The sequence below is a fragment of the Poecilia mexicana genome, unplaced genomic scaffold (genome assembly GCF_051168715.1).
Source record: "Poecilia mexicana isolate PSO_F unplaced genomic scaffold, ASM5116871v1 scaffold_4, whole genome shotgun sequence".
In the NCBI taxonomy this organism is placed as follows: Eukaryota; Metazoa; Chordata; class Actinopteri; order Cyprinodontiformes; family Poeciliidae; genus Poecilia; species Poecilia mexicana.
The window spans coordinates 27345807-27363926 of NW_028263373.1; the positions used below are offsets into that span (position 1 = coordinate 27345807).

Genomic DNA, 18120 nt, shown 5'->3' on the forward strand with positions numbered 1-18120 from the left:
CAGTGAACTGAACATGGACGGCTTTATTGCTTCTAGTGACTGCCAAAGTCAAGGTGACTGCTTATGTCATAATGGCCGACGTGTTTCTGTCATCTGCTCACCTCACAGGAGCACACATTGACACATTGTGCTATTGCACAATAGATGTTCTGTTCAGGGTCTGGACGTTGCTGACCTTGATTGAAGAAAATTAATAGCTGCTGGTTATCCCATTGACTTCCTTGAGACATTATGTTTTTCTCATGTCGCATGATTACATAGTGAGTCATCACTTACTAAAACACTTGTCCGGACTGTCCAGACCTATAGTTTATTATGTACAACTGAGTCATACTCCAGTCACCTAGCACATGGCAGAATGTCCCCATGTCCGCCTGCTCTGACCCCCTGCATACAAGTGTTGATGTTAGTGGCCCGAACCTCTTGCTCAAACCTACTACTTCCCAAAGTGATGACTTCACGTAAAGAAACCTCCCTTTTAAATAAATGGCAGTTTTTACAAAAAAAACTATTGTGTGTGAAAAGGTAAAATTGTCTTTTTGGCTCTTAAACTACCAATTCTCTTTCATTGTAGCCTAAAAAGAGACGCTTTGGGGGGCAGGGGGATTGCAGCAAGGTTGAGTCAGAAAATTCAGGATCAAAACTCCAAACAAAGGATATTGCTGTAGACACAGAGTGCTGTTTTCAACTAAAGGTAGAAGAAGAATCATAGTCGGGATCAATCAAAGTTCCTTTTGTCTCTAGTGGCCCGTGTTACATCTTGACAAGTTATAACTATCACTTCTCTCAGTCTCCCATCACAGCCGGTGTTTTAATGGGAGACAGGCAGCAAGTTTAGTTCTGGATGTGGATCAGAGAGGTTCTGAATCATCATCAAATACAGAAACTAAATAGGCAGGGGCCGTGCAGAGACATTTGGAGGGGCAGGTGCTCAGAGTTAAAAAGGGCACATAGAACAAGATCAAGGGGCAATATTATGTGTTTTCCTGCCACATGCAATCAATTTATAGCACAATGAAGTAACAATGTTACCTTCAATTGTATTTATCAAATATGACATAAAATAAATTTGACTTTGTAATTTAACACCTTAAAATTGGGCTTTTTTCTCTTTAAGAAGCTCCTGTTCTTTCTGACACTCCGCCTTCAGGAAGTCATCACAACATTAACTATTAATCCTTTAGTGTTTTTACCAGTGTTGCACTGAGAAGTAGCTGAATAATGAGCTCTGCAGATGCACAGTTCCACCAGAAGTTTGCTAACTGCTGCTGGCTAGTTTGAAGGAGCCGAGTGTGGGCGCCTTGGGTGACTCCTGCTCTGCGAGGCGGACGTTTGGAAGTTTGGAAACTGCAGCTCCAAGGTTGCGACGCTGGGTTCACCCAGTCATTTTGCACAGCTGAATGGTTGCCAAGGGAGATGAAAGGATTTCTCAAACATGCTGGAAAGAATCAAAGCAACACTTTTAGATGAGGGAACAAAATTATAACATGATGTAAAGCTAAAAAAAAAAGTCAATTTTACATGATATTGCCCCTTCCTGAGTCATTATCTTGATTTATTGCAGGTTTGGCAATACGCTGCCAAACCTGCAGGGTATTGCTGTACCAAATTGTTGGTACAGTAATTCAGGCTATTGATTATGAAACACTTTTAGACATGAACTCCAAATGCTACAGGTCGAATCTTTCTACAGCAGTAACTTCTGTTCTCGACCAGTCTCCTCCTGTCTTCAGCCCCACTTCCTTTGGGTTGAAGTGGAGCGGAGAGCGACCCGTGAGTTGCATCGTGGTGACAGTCCAGATCTTCACGTCCCTCTCGATCCGCACCGTTGGGGCGGAGGGGCAGTGAGATGTAAAACAGGGTCAGCTTCTCGTTGCGTTGCCCTCCTCCGTTGCACCTCCGATGCCCTGTGAGCAGTTGTCTCTGTCACTTCGGTGGGAAAACAGAGGCCTGAGGTTTGGATCCTGGCAGAACAGTCAGGGCATCAGGTGAGAACATCTCACGAGCAAAGCCCTCCCTCCGCCACCTCTCTCCCTCCAGCTTTCTTCCCACCCACTTCCACTCCACCACTCACTTAATCACTCCTGACACAATGCCAATTACACATTGAGCGCTCCTCACGGCTTTATTCATAGACTCGGCAGCCGGGCAGCGACCAGCTCCCAGAGTCTGTCGTTACGCATCGAGCAGCGGCCGCTTTCACGTCTTATTGTTGTGTTTTTTGGCATTTACAAACCTCTGAAGCCTTGGTCCGACTGAGGGCGTTCTGCAGCCCGTCAGGATGTCTTTCAAGGAGGATCACTGCTGATGAAAGAAAGCAGACAGCGGATGACCTGAACCCCTTCTGCCCCCCTTCTGCCTCTTCAAACTCGTTGTACATAAGAGAAGACAACAGGTGCAGCTGTTAACCCAGTCACCGCTAAATTTAAGCCCCAACTTCAATGAAACCGGGACCCGAGTGTCCTGAGGGCGCAGGCAAAACAATTTACCGAACTGAGCCAGACATAGCTGGAAAAAAAAACTCGCGCCCGCCGCACGCACAGCTGCTTTACAGCTCCCATTGTTGTCTCTGAAAAGCCGAACAGGAGCCGTGAAGCAATCATAAAGCACGCAGGGAAGCAATTTCTTTCTCTTATTCAAGTGAAAAATTATTCCATGCTGTCACAAAAGACTCCCTAACAAGGTGCTTTAAACTCTCTGGCAGAGCGTTGCTGCGGGGCGGCGGAGAGCCGGATAAGATATAAATGAAGCTTAAAGTCAAGAGTCTGTTTCTGGTAATGGGTGCATTTCGTTCGCTCTCCAACCCGCTTTTGATGTGGAGCGAAGATTAACCGTGTTCAACTGTCTACTTGACTGTCTTAAATTAACAGCACGGGTTGACAGCCTCAGACCTTCTGCGAGGTGAAGGGAACTCGAAAAGAGATTTACCGCGTTTCTCCTTTGTGCGGCTTGTAGTTGTGTCTATTTCCGGCGCGTGGCACCTTTTGGTCAGTGAGCAGTTTCTAAGAAAAGCTGCGACATTTAAAGGTGACAACAAAAAAATACTGGAGCACTGAGGAGAGCTCCTCTTTCATCTCCCACTAATCCTCCCATCATGCGATCCGGGCTAATAACGGCTGAGCGGGACGCGGGGTGCCAAGGAATCCCGGCCCAACTGCTTTCTAGAAAGAAAGTGCTCCTGCAGGGCAGACACGCTCCTCCGTCCGACATGTTGATCCCTCACAGCTAATGAGGCCTACTGTCTGAGCTTCCTTTATCAGCGGGGCCGCATCCTAAGCCGGGCCAAGCAGCAGTCATGTGTCAAAGTTTACACTCCCAGATCCATGGTGGGCAGTAAGCAGAGCTCAACGGTTCTCACTCCCTCTGGATATAAAGTACAGATAGATGGCCTAATCTGTGAATTGGAATACCTCTGTATTATTCAGGTTCTTCACATACAGTGAGTCAGATTGCAGAATATTATGTCTGCATTTGATGCTCAAATCACTTTGGAGCCAAATTTGGATTTCCAGAAGTTTTTCCACTGATGATAGAGGACTGAAATATAACGTCAACTAACCAAAATAATCACCTTTTTTGCCAAAAGATGAATTAGGTAAAATAAAAAAAAAAAACACTTTTTGGTGCTAACACAGATTAGAGGGTTAGAGGTTAGGGTAGGGTTAGGGTTAGATTTATGGCCCGAACTCGGCCAGGTTCGAGCCAGAGTTATTTTCTTGATGTTCGGGTTGGGCTCACACACAGTGCTGGCTTGGGCCGGTCCGGGTTGGATTTTCTTAGGGCTGATCTAAACTCTAACAGATAAATCAGGAACTCTAAAATGTGTAGTTCCTGTTTATGCACAAGGTAGTGGTAACTCTGCAGCATAGCTAGCTGCTAATGTAAGTTAGAAAAGCAGTAGCTAGCACTAGCACAAGTTAGCACTAGCGCAAGCTACCACTAGCATAAACACTAGTGCTAGCTAACTCTGCTAGCACTGTCAGAATCCTGTAATGCCTAGGCCGTACCAGTAGGTGGAGACAACCTTGAAATGACTAAATCAATTGACAGTATTTATCCTTTATTCTCTGGCATTGAGTTCAGCTTTCGTTTGAAGTAAAGCACGTTTGATGTACATCAAAATGGCTCCACTGTTGTTTGGGTCTAGAAAGCAATACTGGGCATGCTCAGTGAAGCCCTCCTGATCCTTGATATTAATCTCTACATATGAGGACCAGGTAGCTTCTACGGTAAATTGGAAAAGTTTTAGCTTAGTTAGTTTAGTTCTTCAGAAGTAGTTGATTTGTCAGCGAAAAAACAAAACATTTCTGACTTTAACTCGTGACTTAACTTTTCTGTGACTCAAGTCTTATGAAACCAAGCCTCTATGAGTTACAGGCCACAGCTGAGATGTTAAAAGATATTTAAGTGTAAAAACTAATTAATGACAGTGGATTGTTAATCATTCTGAAAATATAATTGCTAAATGCAAATTAAGAATTTGTGTGCATTTATTCTCTTAAAATATTAGTGTTTTTAACAAAATCACCAGTGGCACAGTCATTGGTGACCAAACTATGCCTTTAAAGTAGCTGAAATATTTTACTATCTACATTTAGCTTTAATGTAACCAGAGTTTCTAGGAACTTGGTTCAAGTACGCCGTGACTTTCTGTTTCCCCCCGGTATAAATATGATGTGACACATTGTAAGAGTTCCAGCAAAACATTATGACCCTTGACGTAAGCAGAAACGTGTGCGTGAACCTGAGTAGTTATTTATTTTTGAGCATCTATAAATAAAAATTGTAATGACACTAAACAAAAATGTGCTAATTTCAGGCCTAAATCCAAACCACTGTAACAAATAACGCTCTAAATCTGTCTGTCCATCTAAACAAAATATTCCTTTGCCTTCCATATGGAACATTGAGTCTACATCTTCTTTCATCATCTCAATAATTCACCACATCCTCACATCGTTCATACATATCATCGGCAAAGGGTTTGTTTTTTTTTTAATTCATGAGTATTTCTCAAAGACGTCTAGCGCATCTCATGTTCATTTGGTCTTAAGTTCTGCTCAGCTGCCAAGCAGAGCCTTTTCTCTCTCACCTCTGTGTGCCCCCTGGAGCTGCAGCGTGATGGCGCGCCGCACGTGGCAGGCGAACCCTCCCACGGCTTGCAGGGAAAACTCACGCACGCCTTAGCAAAAAAACAACAACAAAAAAAAGACTTTTTCGATTGTTTGGGTACAGCGCATCAGAGAGACGTGCTTTAAGTGGATCATAATGGTTAGAAATGGAAAACGGATGTTGATTTTTGACCAAATGGAAATGTGTTGTTTTCTGTCGTAGTATGCCAGTAAACGGCAGGAGACTTCAGACAGAACATATAATTCAGCAAAGCTGTTAGTTGGTGAAATGGTTCAGTCCTAATTGCAACTGATTATTTCATTGATGAATGCGATTAATTGATTAATCACATAAAATAATTGCATATTCTTCCCATTTTTTATTTAACCGTTTAATATAATATTAGAAATACATTTTAAGGTGTAAATAAGCAAATCACTTCCTCTTTTAAATAAGAAAATAAATATTTTATTGCCTAAATGCCGCAATGTAGCATTCATTTAGTGAACGCTTTATCGTTTGCAGCTGAAAAATCCTTCCAACATCGACGTGTTAAAAGCTCAGTCCTCCCTGCTTTTTTTTTTAACATCCACACTGTGTAGCAAAAGGTATTTAATTGGAGATTAAAAAAAGAAAATACAATTACAGAATCTGAACAAAGTGAAGCAAAGACTATGTCACTTTAGGAGTTCTGGGTAAAACATATTTATATACAAATGTTTTTTCCCTTTTTTTGCACTTTGCATTCCTAAGTGTAAAATATAAATGTATTTTTCGTACAGTTCTGATATAATTACTGCTCTGAAGGTATTCTTTCAGCAAATGGCCATTTGTGAGTCTTCATACTGTAGTTAATGATTAATCGATTACTGAATTAATTGACGATTATTTCAAAAGATTGATTAATCACAATTAATCCGATTAATTATTTCAGTCCTAATAAAATGTTGCTTCATTGTGAAACTGTGAAGTTTGTCCAGTCCCAGACACAGTGGTCAACTGTTGTAATTTAACATTTACCCATTTGGGTTGCAGAAACTGCAGCTCCTTTTCCCCTTGCGGCCACTGAAGGGCATAGCAACTTGAATAAAAAGTACAGCATATCCCCTGAATGATGCACTTGTGCCCTCAGTTCTGCTACTCAGTTCTCCTGTGTGCTGTTGTTGTGGCGCTAAGCCACGAAGTGTAACAACCTCTGGATATCCAATCAGTATGGTTGCGTTACAGACTGAGCTTTTCAGACTGTTTGACTGGGGTGGCGTTAATCTCTCGGCAGGAGTTTTGTCCTAGAGTGGACAAGGCCTCAAACCTCAAACCTACGACAGCATATTAGGAGTACATTTCTGACAAAAAAATTAACTGGAAAAAACAAATACATTTCTGAGCTCCAAAAGTTGAAAATTTGTTACGAAAACACTCACAACTTTTTATAGTCTTGAAGAAGCTTAGATTTTTCTGAGTTTGAAAAGTTTAAAATTTGCTGGGGAAAAAAAACTGCTTTTGAGCTTAAAAATATAAATTTTCTAGAAGATAATGTGAAATTTCTGACTTTGAAAAGTTGAATATTTGCTAGTAGAAACCCACATTTTGAGAATAATCTGAGAAATTTTCTAGAAAAAAACAGAAATTTCTGAGTTTCGAAAGTTGTTAAATTTTCTATTTTTGTAACAAAGTTTTTTCTAGAAAATGTCAAAGTAATCTCAAAATTTTTAAGTTTTTTATCAGACATTTACTCTTGCTTTTTTTAAAACCTGATCTACGTTAGCCCTATCACGTCATTGTTCCCATCAGCTACTGTCACAACAGGCGAAACAAAATTTTGCTTTGACATCAGTAATTTTGAAGGAGTGAAATTCACTTCATTGATCTCCATGGATTTTATTCCAGCGTCCTCCTATTTGGACAATCTACACTATTGAATACTCTGCTTTGTACCGTGAACACCTGTCTGCCCTTTAGATAGAAAACACAAAAGCTTTTTATAATCATTGTTGACATTTTGCTGAAAAACATAAATATCAATAGATAAAGTGTAATGAATTTCCCAGGGTGGATTTTGGATCCCTCATTATACGCAGGCTAAGTACCTAAAGGTTAGAGGTAAACAGTCAAATAATACACATTCGATAACTGCAGGATAATTACCCATACATTCTGCCTCCACAAGTATTTTGTATTCGCATCTTTTATTGAAGATGCAGATTTGTGCGTCTGCTGCATGAAAGCGTGAATTAAAGAGACGGAAACCACGGCGACCTCTCCCAGGTGTCGCAATTAGGAGCCGCTCAAAGGTCGGCACAGATTTCTGGGTTATTGAAAATCAAATCCGCTGCAAAGATCTAGGAAGGCCATCGACGTGTGGCCGTTATCTGAAGACAAAAAAAAGAAGCCTCTCCGCTCAACAAAACAGAGAGAATCCAACGCATCGCCCCTGGAGGATCCCCGAAAAAGGACAAACAGGCACCTGAGACGAGGGATGGAGCCCAGGCCTGGAGCTGCAGCAGAACAAGCTTTTTTAAATGTATTTATTTTTTCCTCTTCAAGCTTTAAAGGATGATTGGCAGAAAATGTCAAAGGCGACACGTCAGCCCCGAAGCAGAACACACAGAGGACAGATGTCAGAGACGGCGCGATAAGGAGGCGGGCGGGCTTATAGGAAAGAGACGACTTCAGAGGGTTATGTCACCGAATCTAGAATCCATTTCAGATCTCATCTAAATACCCCTCACCTGACCTGCCTCCCCAAACGCTCCCAGCTTGAAAGCAGCTTTCTGATAATATTTACCTCTTCCTTCAGATTCAGTCGGGGGGTCACTGTTTGTTTTTTTGGGGGGGTTTTGGTTCAAAAGCAAACCTTCTGGTCTGGGCCCTCAACCAGGGTCAGATATCCCAGAAGGCAAAGGCATACACTGCATGTTAATTACTCTGTGTGTTTTGTTTGGCTCTCGAGACTGTGCTTCAGTTTTCTTCTCTCGTTCAGCTTTTAACCCCGACGTTTTGTGTTTTTTTTGTTTTGTTTTGTTTTGTTCTGTTTATTTTCCAGGGCGGCGCTCCCGCCTCGCACCCAGAGGACGAACTAGCGCGCCTGACCAAAAAGATGCTGTTCGACATGGACAACCCTCCGTCCGACGAATATTTCGGTAAGACGTCTGCAGTTTATCTGGTCTTTGTCTTCCTGTTTTAATGATCTCCCACAGAAGAAAACTCTTCCAACCCCCAGCTTCTTATTTTTATTTTTTTGCAACCCCCAAATAGTTTGTCATAAATCCCAGATTATCTTGTGTTTTTAACTTTTCAAACAGAAAAGTTGCATTTCAATCTTTAGGCACATCATTGTGAAAGGATTATAACCAACCATTATCTCTTTTTTTTTTTCTTTTTGTGTCTTTCCAAGTAAAACTGGAGGAACATCAGGGTTTTGACCTTTTCTTATTCACATCAGTGCTTTTAGCACCCCAGTGCAGGTTGTTTCTTCGGTGCAATTGTCCAATTATGGAAAAGATGGAAACTTGAAGAAGTAAAATGTTTTCATAAACTGAGCTTTTTTTCCCTCTGTTGATGTAACCACCTCACCTTGTTACTGTTCTGTTTATAAAATAAAAATGGGCTCAAAGCTTTTACTCTAAATTCCCCTGAAAATATTTGCTCCAGTTGAGAAAGAAAAGGTTTGAACCGCAGCGGAGAAACGGAGCGTTTGTGAAGGAATGACCACTTCTGAAGCTCACCGAAACAATTAATCGGATTAGTAACGATTAATTGATTACTAGCTTGCTAACTTAGTGTTCAATTAATTAACTCTGAGTCTACACACTCAAAAAAGGCAATTTGCTGAAAGAGCCACGCAGTCAGAGCAGTAATTAAACTGTACAAAGAAATACGCACATTCTGCATTAAAGATAAAAATGAATAAATAAATAAACTTCACCTGAAAATCTGTTTCACCTGGTTTAAATTCTCTAAAAAAACAAACAAACTCTGAAGCACTTTTGCTGTTCAGTTATTAACTTGCTAATCCAAAAATCAACAGATTATGCATACACTGTATTCATAATATTCATATTCATGTTAAGCTTAGCAGAAAGAGCTGAGCCTAAGTCTGTTATAACAAAATTTTCTGTGCGATAAATTGTCCCAGAATATATTGCAGTAAATGATTATGTGGTCATTTTGAAACCATTTTCAATATAATAATAATAATAATAATAATAATAATAATAATAATAATAATGGCTTCCTAATGCAAGTCCACCTTTGTCAAAGATCAAATAACTTTATTCTTTAAAGAACTTTTATTACTGGAACTGTAAGACATTTTAAATATCCAAAATAAACAAACAAAACAATAATTATCAAGTCTCTGTTGCCAAAATTGCTTTTCAAAGCTAATTATTTATTTTTGTAGAAAAAAATTTAGTTCTACATGTCAAATATTTCAACAATATTAAACTGGAGTATTTCTCTGATTGTCCAAATGGAAATTATTGAGCACATTTTAATTTATCATGCAATTAATTGATTTGTTGCCTGTGGTGACAGGCTTTTCTGAGCCTTTCACATGTTGTCAAGCGTACACTGAACAATTGCTGTGTCGTAGCATTTTAGGCAACAAAAATACTTATTTAGTTATTTAAAAAAGGAAACTGAATTATTTGTATATTTGCATTTTTAGTGTATTTTTTATGTACAAAAAAGGGCTTAAGTGGTTAAACGTAAAAATGTGCAGAATGTGCCATTTTTTCATCCAATTCATCATGAAAATAACTGACAGAATAACTGATTACTAAAATAATCATTAGCTGCAGCACTAAGCATAAATATAGTATCAAAACTGTAATTAATTATGTCCAGATTCTATAGTTTGGCATTTCTGTATAAGAATGATGCAATTATATCTTCCTGACGAGAATCGTTTACCTTTTTTTTTTTCTTTTTGACTGATTTGAGGTAGATTTTTTTTTTATCATGCTTTGGCCAACATTACCTCCAGATTAAAACCCTGCTTCCTTTTCCTCCAGCATTTCGAATTAAGAGGAAGTAGAAGACAGAGAATCCGTACGGTCCAGCTCCATGACCTCTAATCTAAAAATTATATTTAAAAAAAAATGGACTGCACATAAGCTAATCTGAAGTTTTCTTCCTGCTGGGAGTCGCTTACCGTGGTGATTCATGCCCTCCATGTTGGACTGTGGCACAATTTAAAGAGTCGCTTCCTGTAATTGTGTTTTGAACAGAGCCGAACAGCAGGTTCAGCTATTTCTGGACTCGTATCCTTGGCTCAAAGTGCCGCTGGCATGACAACAGTGTCCTCGTAATAGCGGCTGTCAGAGGTGCTCGAAGAAACGCTGTCTGAATGAACACCTGATGCATGCGTAATGACTGCTGATGAGAGCTTTGTAGAGAAAACAGAAAGCTATTTAAACACATTTCATTGGTGTAATTATGTAAATAATAGTGCAACGGCCGCACACTGTGTGTTTTTCACTGTGACATTTAGTGGAGCTGGAATAAAAACAGACACACTCCTTCCAGAGTGAGCCTGTGAGCCGTGAGCATGTGGGCTAGTGGGTTATCAGAATCACAGGATGGTTTTCCAGATTAGACCTAATAGTTTAGCTTGGCATCACCAGGAGCCATTTTTAGAAAGTGTCTCTGTAACCAGGAAAATGTCTTCATTGAAAAAACACAAAGTCTGATCAAGTGTTTGTGGTCCAGTTTCTAGTGCACACATGTTGGTACACTTGAAAACAGACAAAACTAACTTACAAGTAACTTTTCAAGAAGAAATTGGAGCTTTTAAGTCAGTAATTCCTTAAGATTGATGAAAAAGTGCCAATTCCACTGGCAGATTATTTCACTTATGATATCATGAAAATATCTTATTATAAGTCCAACAATTATACTGCTCCAGTACAAGACGGGTTCTGTGTCGGTGTCCCAGAAAAAAAAACAAAAGACCTTGTGAAGATACTGGCTGAAGCTGGAAACAGAGTCATCATCCACAGTTAAACTGTCCTGATTGGCCGCTCAGGGAGGAAGAAGCCATCACTCCAAAAGAAGCATAAAAAGACAGATTACCTTTACCAAATGCACATTGAGACAAAGACCTTCATTTTTGGAGACATGTCCCGTGGTTTATTGAAACTAAAGTGGAACTGCTTGGTCGTAATGACCAAGCAGGTTTTTTTTGGAGGAAAAACTGTGATGCTTGTACCTAACAAGAAGTGGCAGCATCATTTTGAGGAACTGTTGCACTTCATAAAATAGTTCACCAGTCATGTGGAAAGAACATGATGTAGAAATATTGAAGCATCGTCTGAAGACATCAACCAGGAAGTAGAAGCTCCAGATTCAGGTCCAGATTGGTCTTCCAAATGGACAGTAACCCTCAGCATACTGTCAAAATGACTTAAGGACAAAGTCAATGTTTTGGTTTTGTCATCACAAATCCCCACTCTGTTTTATGGAGAAGTTGTGGGTAGATCTGAAAATGCATGTGTGTGTTAGTGTGTGTGTGAGTGAGGCAGTCACCGGCTCTGTCAGGACCGAAACTCCAGCAAACTGTCATGAGAAGCTTCTGGGAGGAAACCCAAAAGGTTTGACTCCAGTCATTCAGTTCAAAGACGACGCTACCAAACACAGAGGAAACCAATGTGAACTTCTGATTCTGAAGACATTCATGAATAAATCTCTGACATATTCATTCTCTCACTATTGTCATATTTAGCAAGTAGAACTAATTTTGTTCTAATTGACCTAAAAAAAATATGAGAGGTTTGGTCTGATTTGACTTCAGGCAGTGAGAAAAACAATCCATCTGTCTTTTTATTCAGTGTATGTAAACTTCTGGCTTCAACTGTAGACTCTGTAAACTGCCAAGACAGCTTTTATCAATTATTTCACAGACATTAGATGTAATCAGTGACAAAAAAAAAAAATTAAAAATCTAGATTTTCAGCAAATTCCGAGGCTTATTTGGATTTTCCTTTAGAATATTTTCCTTTTTTTCTCTCCTCTTGGCTGAATCATTAAATATTTAATTCTCCCCCCCTTCCACCCTCACCCCGTCTGAAAATATAGAACTGTCAGGATTAAACAAGATGCCAGTTTTAATGCTATTCTGCAAAATAGGATTCAGGAGGCAAGGATTCTGTGCGTTTATACATCATCTCTGTTTTTCCGCCCTCTGCACTCTGAGCTGCCAGAGAGCGCCAGCCCCGCGCTGCTCCCTCTTGCTTTAGCCTTTAATCCCCTTTGCCCTGGAATTAGTTCCCATGCCCATTAGATAGCTCATTCAGTCAGGTTCTGCAGAAGGCTTTATATCGCCTCATAATCACACGGCGCACACCGCAGTAGTGTGTGTAGGTGTATTATAGCAACAGGGACGTGTATTTAACCGGTATTAAGAGAGATTCGGCTCCACGTCGCGGAGCGCGCGCGCATGTAAAGACCTTAATTGGTTCACATTAGACATTGGGTCAAATGGATCTCCTGGCTGAAACGAGATGTGGGTGAGTGCGGACGAGATGCGGGCTCGGTCTGGAGCGACAGGTGGGATGAGGGCGGCTATTAGTCCCTCTGATCAGAAAAGACGTGCGAAAAGAAAAAAAGTTTTCGGTTTGCCGACAAGCCATGTAGGAGACGCAGCAAACAGAAAAATTGGGAACACTTTATTTGGAGGCGTGTGCTTAAGACTGACATGACATAACATGAGTCATGAACATGAAGGAGTCTGCATGAATGCTCATGACTGTTGTCATGAAGTGTCATTCAGTAAATAATGACACTTTTAATGGAATACAATTAAAATGTCACCACTTGCCAAATAATGCAAAGTTGACACTTGTAATCCAACATTTAATGCAACTTTGCATTAAAAGTGGTGTTATTTAGCAAATGACACTTCATGACAACAGTTATAATACATTCATAGCTGTACTCATATTAAGTGTTTTGTCATGTTTATGACTGTCATGCAGCCTTATGCACAACCGTTTAGTTATCCAAAATTTTAACTGCTTTTCCTTTATGCAAAACTTCCTGTGGGGAAAAAAAGCAACCACACATGACCCTGAGGTACACAGTCTGCACTGTGAAGCATGGTGGAGGGAACGCGTGGCACAAAAAGCAATTAATCAATTCATGAATTAAAATTAGAGCCATAATTTCCATTCTTGAAGGGAAATTTTGTTTAAAGACTCCATAGTCCTTTTTTTTTTTTAATTATGGTTTCTTTTGTGGGTGTTTTTTATTTCCTTTTCTCTTTTCTTGTTTTTGGTTGTTGAATTTTATTTTAGATATTTAAAATGTTTTAAAGTTGAAGTGAGGATTTTCTGTTTGTTGGACGAACTTAAATTATAATGCCGTTATTTTTATATTATTTGAAAATGGTATCAAAACAACAATTTTATCAATTAATGCAATAATTTCTAGGGCAATTCATCATCTTGAGAAATTTATCGCGACATTGGCCGCCTTATTTCACCACTGAAATTCTGTTATGTTCTACTGACATAGTGACAAATAAAAATCTTATGGATTACACATATGATGCCTTTATGGAAAATTGAAAAGAAGAAATTCATTGAGTGTATGTATCATTTATGAACAACTCTAAAGATCTGAGGCCTGAACAAAGTTCCATCAGCTCTTAAGCTTAAATAGATGCATGTTCATGTATTTGAATGGCCTAGTCCAAGGGTCTGCAACCGGTGGCTCAGGGAATGCAAGTAGCTCTTTGGATCTTCCACAACGGCTCAGCTAATATTTTTAAATACGGCTTTATTAGTAATAATACACGCAAGTTTTAACAGTTCTTTACGGAATAGCTGTATTGAATTTTCATGTCGTTACTAAAAGTACCAGTAACATTCATTTCATCTGCTTTTTTCGAGTTTGAAAATTAGCTTCTTTTTTCACATAATGCTCCACCCTACGCAAAGAAAATGTATTATTTTCCTTTTTCAGCAAATGTTAATGTTTACTTTATTCTAAAAAATAAAAAATGTCACTTCTTTAATAACGTTTATTTTAGCAGATATTTTATCAGAAATTTTAAGCTCTTTTTTCAAAAGGTGATGTAACATTTGCTGCTCTAAGTGAGCCTTACTAAGACGGACCGAAGACAAAAAATGGCTCCTTCAAGTCAAAGGTTGCAGACCCCCTGGCCTAGTCAAAGTCGAGATTTAAATCCAACTGACAATCTGTGGCAATCTTGAAATAAGAACGGACAAAAATCCTTTCAGTCTCTAGTTGTGCTTTTGTGTTTTTGCTTCATTGTTATTACTAAGTAATTGCAACAGAAAGCGTTTCTATAAAGTCCTGATGCAGGGGAAATAAAATAAAATAAAAGGTGCACCGATAAATTGGCCCCAATTTCCTGAATTTTGGGAGATCTGCGATCGGCCGATACACATGTGAAACCGATCCTCATCCACCGATCTCATCTACCTCGGCAAAGGTCTATACAGTGGAAAATGAAGGCCGGCAGGCGAAAGAGCAAACATGGAAGTTTGAAAAACGGGTCACAAGTGACGCGAGGTAGCCGGAGCAAGTTAGCGGCGGCTGCGTGTTCACTTCCAGCTGACAGAGGCTGACTGTCGCCTGAGTAGAGGAGCGGAGAGGGACGGGGGGATGGAGGGGACCATGTTGTGGTTAGACAAGGCAACAGCTGAGTGAGCTGAGAGACGGGAAGAGAGGAGGGCAAAAAGCCCACGACTGAGGTGACTGCTGGGACTCATTAGCAGAGAGTTCAAGCGCAGAGGCACACTGCTCTGCGTCTCCTCCCCCGCTGAATAATGTACACAGAGTCACCCCCGTTATGGAAAAATGAGCTCCGGCCCGGCCCGGCTCCTACTGTACGACCAGGGCTGTGGGGAGGAATGCGAGTCCCAGAGCAGGAGACTCTTTTTTTGTAATTACAAAGAATCCAGTGGCACGCAAGCCGCGGCTCTTTCTGCCGCGTGTAGCTGTTGACACCCTGAGGCTAGTAATTAGTGAGATTAATCAAAGCGGTGGCTGCGATCTCTCAACGCGTGACCGGATCGACGTCTCCGTTCTGCAGCGGCCTTATCCCCGTCACTGAGCGTCTTTGATGAACTCCGATCCGGAGCGGCCGTTTCGCGGGTTCCCATCAGTCCAGAGGGGGTTAATTCGACCGAATTAGCGTTATGCTCCGGGCTCTGTGATGTCACCAGGAAACTTTTCATCAGATTCGTCCGAGCTTCCCGAGTTCCACAGGACGCGGTTCTGCGGCGCCGTCCGGCAATTACACCGGACAAGTCTTTGAAGAGTTCTCCTTTTTAAAAAAAGAGAGTGCAGAAATCTGTCGTTCTCCTAAAGTCTGGTAGAGCTGTGAGAAGCAGGAGGTGGAGGAGTGGTGGTGGTGGGGGGAGTTGGGATAAAAGATGGTGCACTATAGGAGAACGTCTTTTCTTGTGAGAAACCCGGTTTGCAAGCCAGAAAATTCCCCCCTCTACTCTTCCCCGTCCCCCAATGATTGAAGCTTCTTTGAAAAGCAACTGATTAGTCCTGATTTAGAGTTCCAGATTAGATTTGAGTAATCTGAAAGAGCCTTTTCTCCAAATGTCATCATCCGTCATATTTAATCCACTTAGGTTGCGCGTAGGTGTACTGTGTTTGTGGAAATCTAATAAGACACAGCTACTCAGATGCCTTGGCATTCGTGCATCGGAGGGAACTTACAATATTTTGTCGTCGCTACGTTTCTGTCAACCAAAAACCGGGACGTAAAGCTGAATAATTGAACGGATCAGATGCTCTGCATTATTCACAATTAGTGATCATGATACTTATGCAGTCTTCTGCTGCAGAATATCACTACTTCTTCTTTTACACCCATGTAACGTTTTGGGAATTCCTGCATGTGATTCCCTGATTCCTGGGTGTTGTACTGTATAGAGGAGAATTAACATAAGTGTGACATTTTTTTTATACCCAATCAATATTTATACAGAGGGAGATTTTCCAGTGGGATTTTTTTTTCCGTCGAGCCGTCGGAGTAAGTGTTACTGTCAGGTCGTGGAGAGAGAAAGTCATTAGAAATTAGTGGAAAGATCCGCGTCGTGGACTCAGAACTGTCGGGAAAAGAGCCCTTTTCTTCATGTTTCCTTTGTTTTTTTGTCTTTTTTTGATAAGAGTGAGAAAAGGGAAAAGAAAAGGCAGCCCTTCCTCTCGTCAGCTGGAGGAGGCCTCATAATTTATTAGACGCCCGGCATGAAAAGTTCATGAGGAATCTTGGAAGAGACACGATTGGCGGCGGAGACTCCGGTAACACCACGGGCCAGAGGAGTCGGAACGTATCCGCGCCGAGGTAACTGGGTCACAGAAAGTTGAGTTTCCCGCTCTCCCCGGTTCTCCCGAACACAACAGAAACATCACGACTTAATGTATTAATAGACCCTCCGGTTTAGACAGCTTTGTGCGGCGTCGACGGCGCTCCGGTGGAGCTCATTTGCATTTTACTGAGGTCGCCCTCAGCAGTCTCTCAGGAGTTTGCTCTTAGATGTGCCTCTACATGTCATAACGAGTGGGATGTGTGTCAGAGTGAAAACCTTTGTGTCACCCCCTTTCAACCCCCCCACACTCCCTTTTCACCCAATCATCTTCCCTGACATGTTCTCACTCCCGACTTCCGAAGCGCCTTTGGCCAACCTTCTTCAACGTCAAGGTGTGCCTCCGACACCAACCATCCTGCTAGTCGGTGCTCATTTCACTCTCCCCACTTTTGTTTTTGTCAGAATCTTTTTTTTTTTTTTTTTTTTGTTTAACACTTTTTGTGTGTCTAATAGTTTTCACCGCTTACTGCTTTCCTGATTACCTTCACCTCGGTTATTCTTCGTTTTTTTTCACCTCGCCTTGGATTCAAGATGTCTCCTTAAATGTAATCCAGCATTTTTTGCTTTCCAAGGACCCTGAAACCTTTTTTTTCCCCTCTTGCATTTTAAAAGTGAAATAAACATACCAGCTCTGACGGAACAGCTTCAGTATTTAACCTTGGTTGCTATAAATCCGTCTGCAGTGGGTTTTACGACACCTGTTAGCGACATGATGGTGCAGCCCAGGTTTACTAGCTCTGGCTGTAAGGTTTGCTCATTTGTGGAAAAAATATGCAAGACATGAGACATAACGTGGAAATCAAAAGAATTACTAAAAACAGATCGTACAAGGTAGTCGTGGGGTCAAACAGCTGGTTGTTGTATCCCTTTTTCAACCATAAAAATCACATCATTTTCCACCCTGGGCAGGGTTATTAAAATCCTAATTAAACTTCAATTACAGAAACTCAAAAGAAGCTTTGAGTTTCTTTTTCTTTAGCACATCTGTACAGCTGCATGGACCTGACAAAGCTTAGTCAGGTTAAAAACTACTTTCAAATTTTATTTCACAAGCAAAGATTTGGGACTGGTGGCGTCTGTATTAAAGTGGCCATGTTATGTCTTTTCCAGGTATATAGTGCCATTTTATAGAACAAGCAAGTAACTGTGTTACTTTCAGCTGTTATAAAAATGCTACACATATCAAGTATGACTTAAAAGAAATTTGACTTTGTAATTTAACGCCCTGATATTAGGCCTGTTTCTTTAAAAACTCCTGCTCTTTCTGAAACTCCGCCTTCAGGAAGTCATCACAACACGGCTCCTCTATTAACCCTTTAACAACATTTTTACCATTGTTTCACTGAGAAGCAGCTCATATAATGAGCTCAGCAGATGTCCGGTTCCACCAAGTGTTTGCTAATTGCTGCTGGCTAGTCTGAAGGAGCTGAGTGGGAGATTCTGTAAAGCTTGGAAACTGCAGCTCCAAGGAGGAGCTTCGTCTTGAAGGCGGGGCTAAGTTCACCCAGGTGTTTTACACGGCTGAATGACTGTCACGGGAGATGAAAAGGATTTTTCACACATGCATACCTGGATTGGCAAAACTCCAGGTACGTTTTTAATGAGGGACTGTCATTATAACATGACGTAAAGCTCAAAAAAGTTGATTTAAGAT

The 18120-nt window shown here is 40.8% G+C and overlaps 1 protein-coding gene across 3 annotated transcripts in view; it reads left to right on the forward strand.

Moving 5' to 3' along the window:
* lpp (LIM domain containing preferred translocation partner in lipoma) overlaps nucleotides 1–18120 on the forward strand; it is a 181159-nt gene that overhangs the window by 125633 nt on the left and 37406 nt on the right. For all 3 annotated transcript variants that reach the window (XM_014974477.2, XM_014974437.2, XM_014974442.2), the window contains one exon: nucleotides 8156–8252. In XM_014974477.2, coding sequence (XP_014829963.2) covers nucleotides 8156–8252 — 97 coding nt within the window. The remainder of the gene's footprint in view (nucleotides 1–8155; nucleotides 8253–18120) is intronic.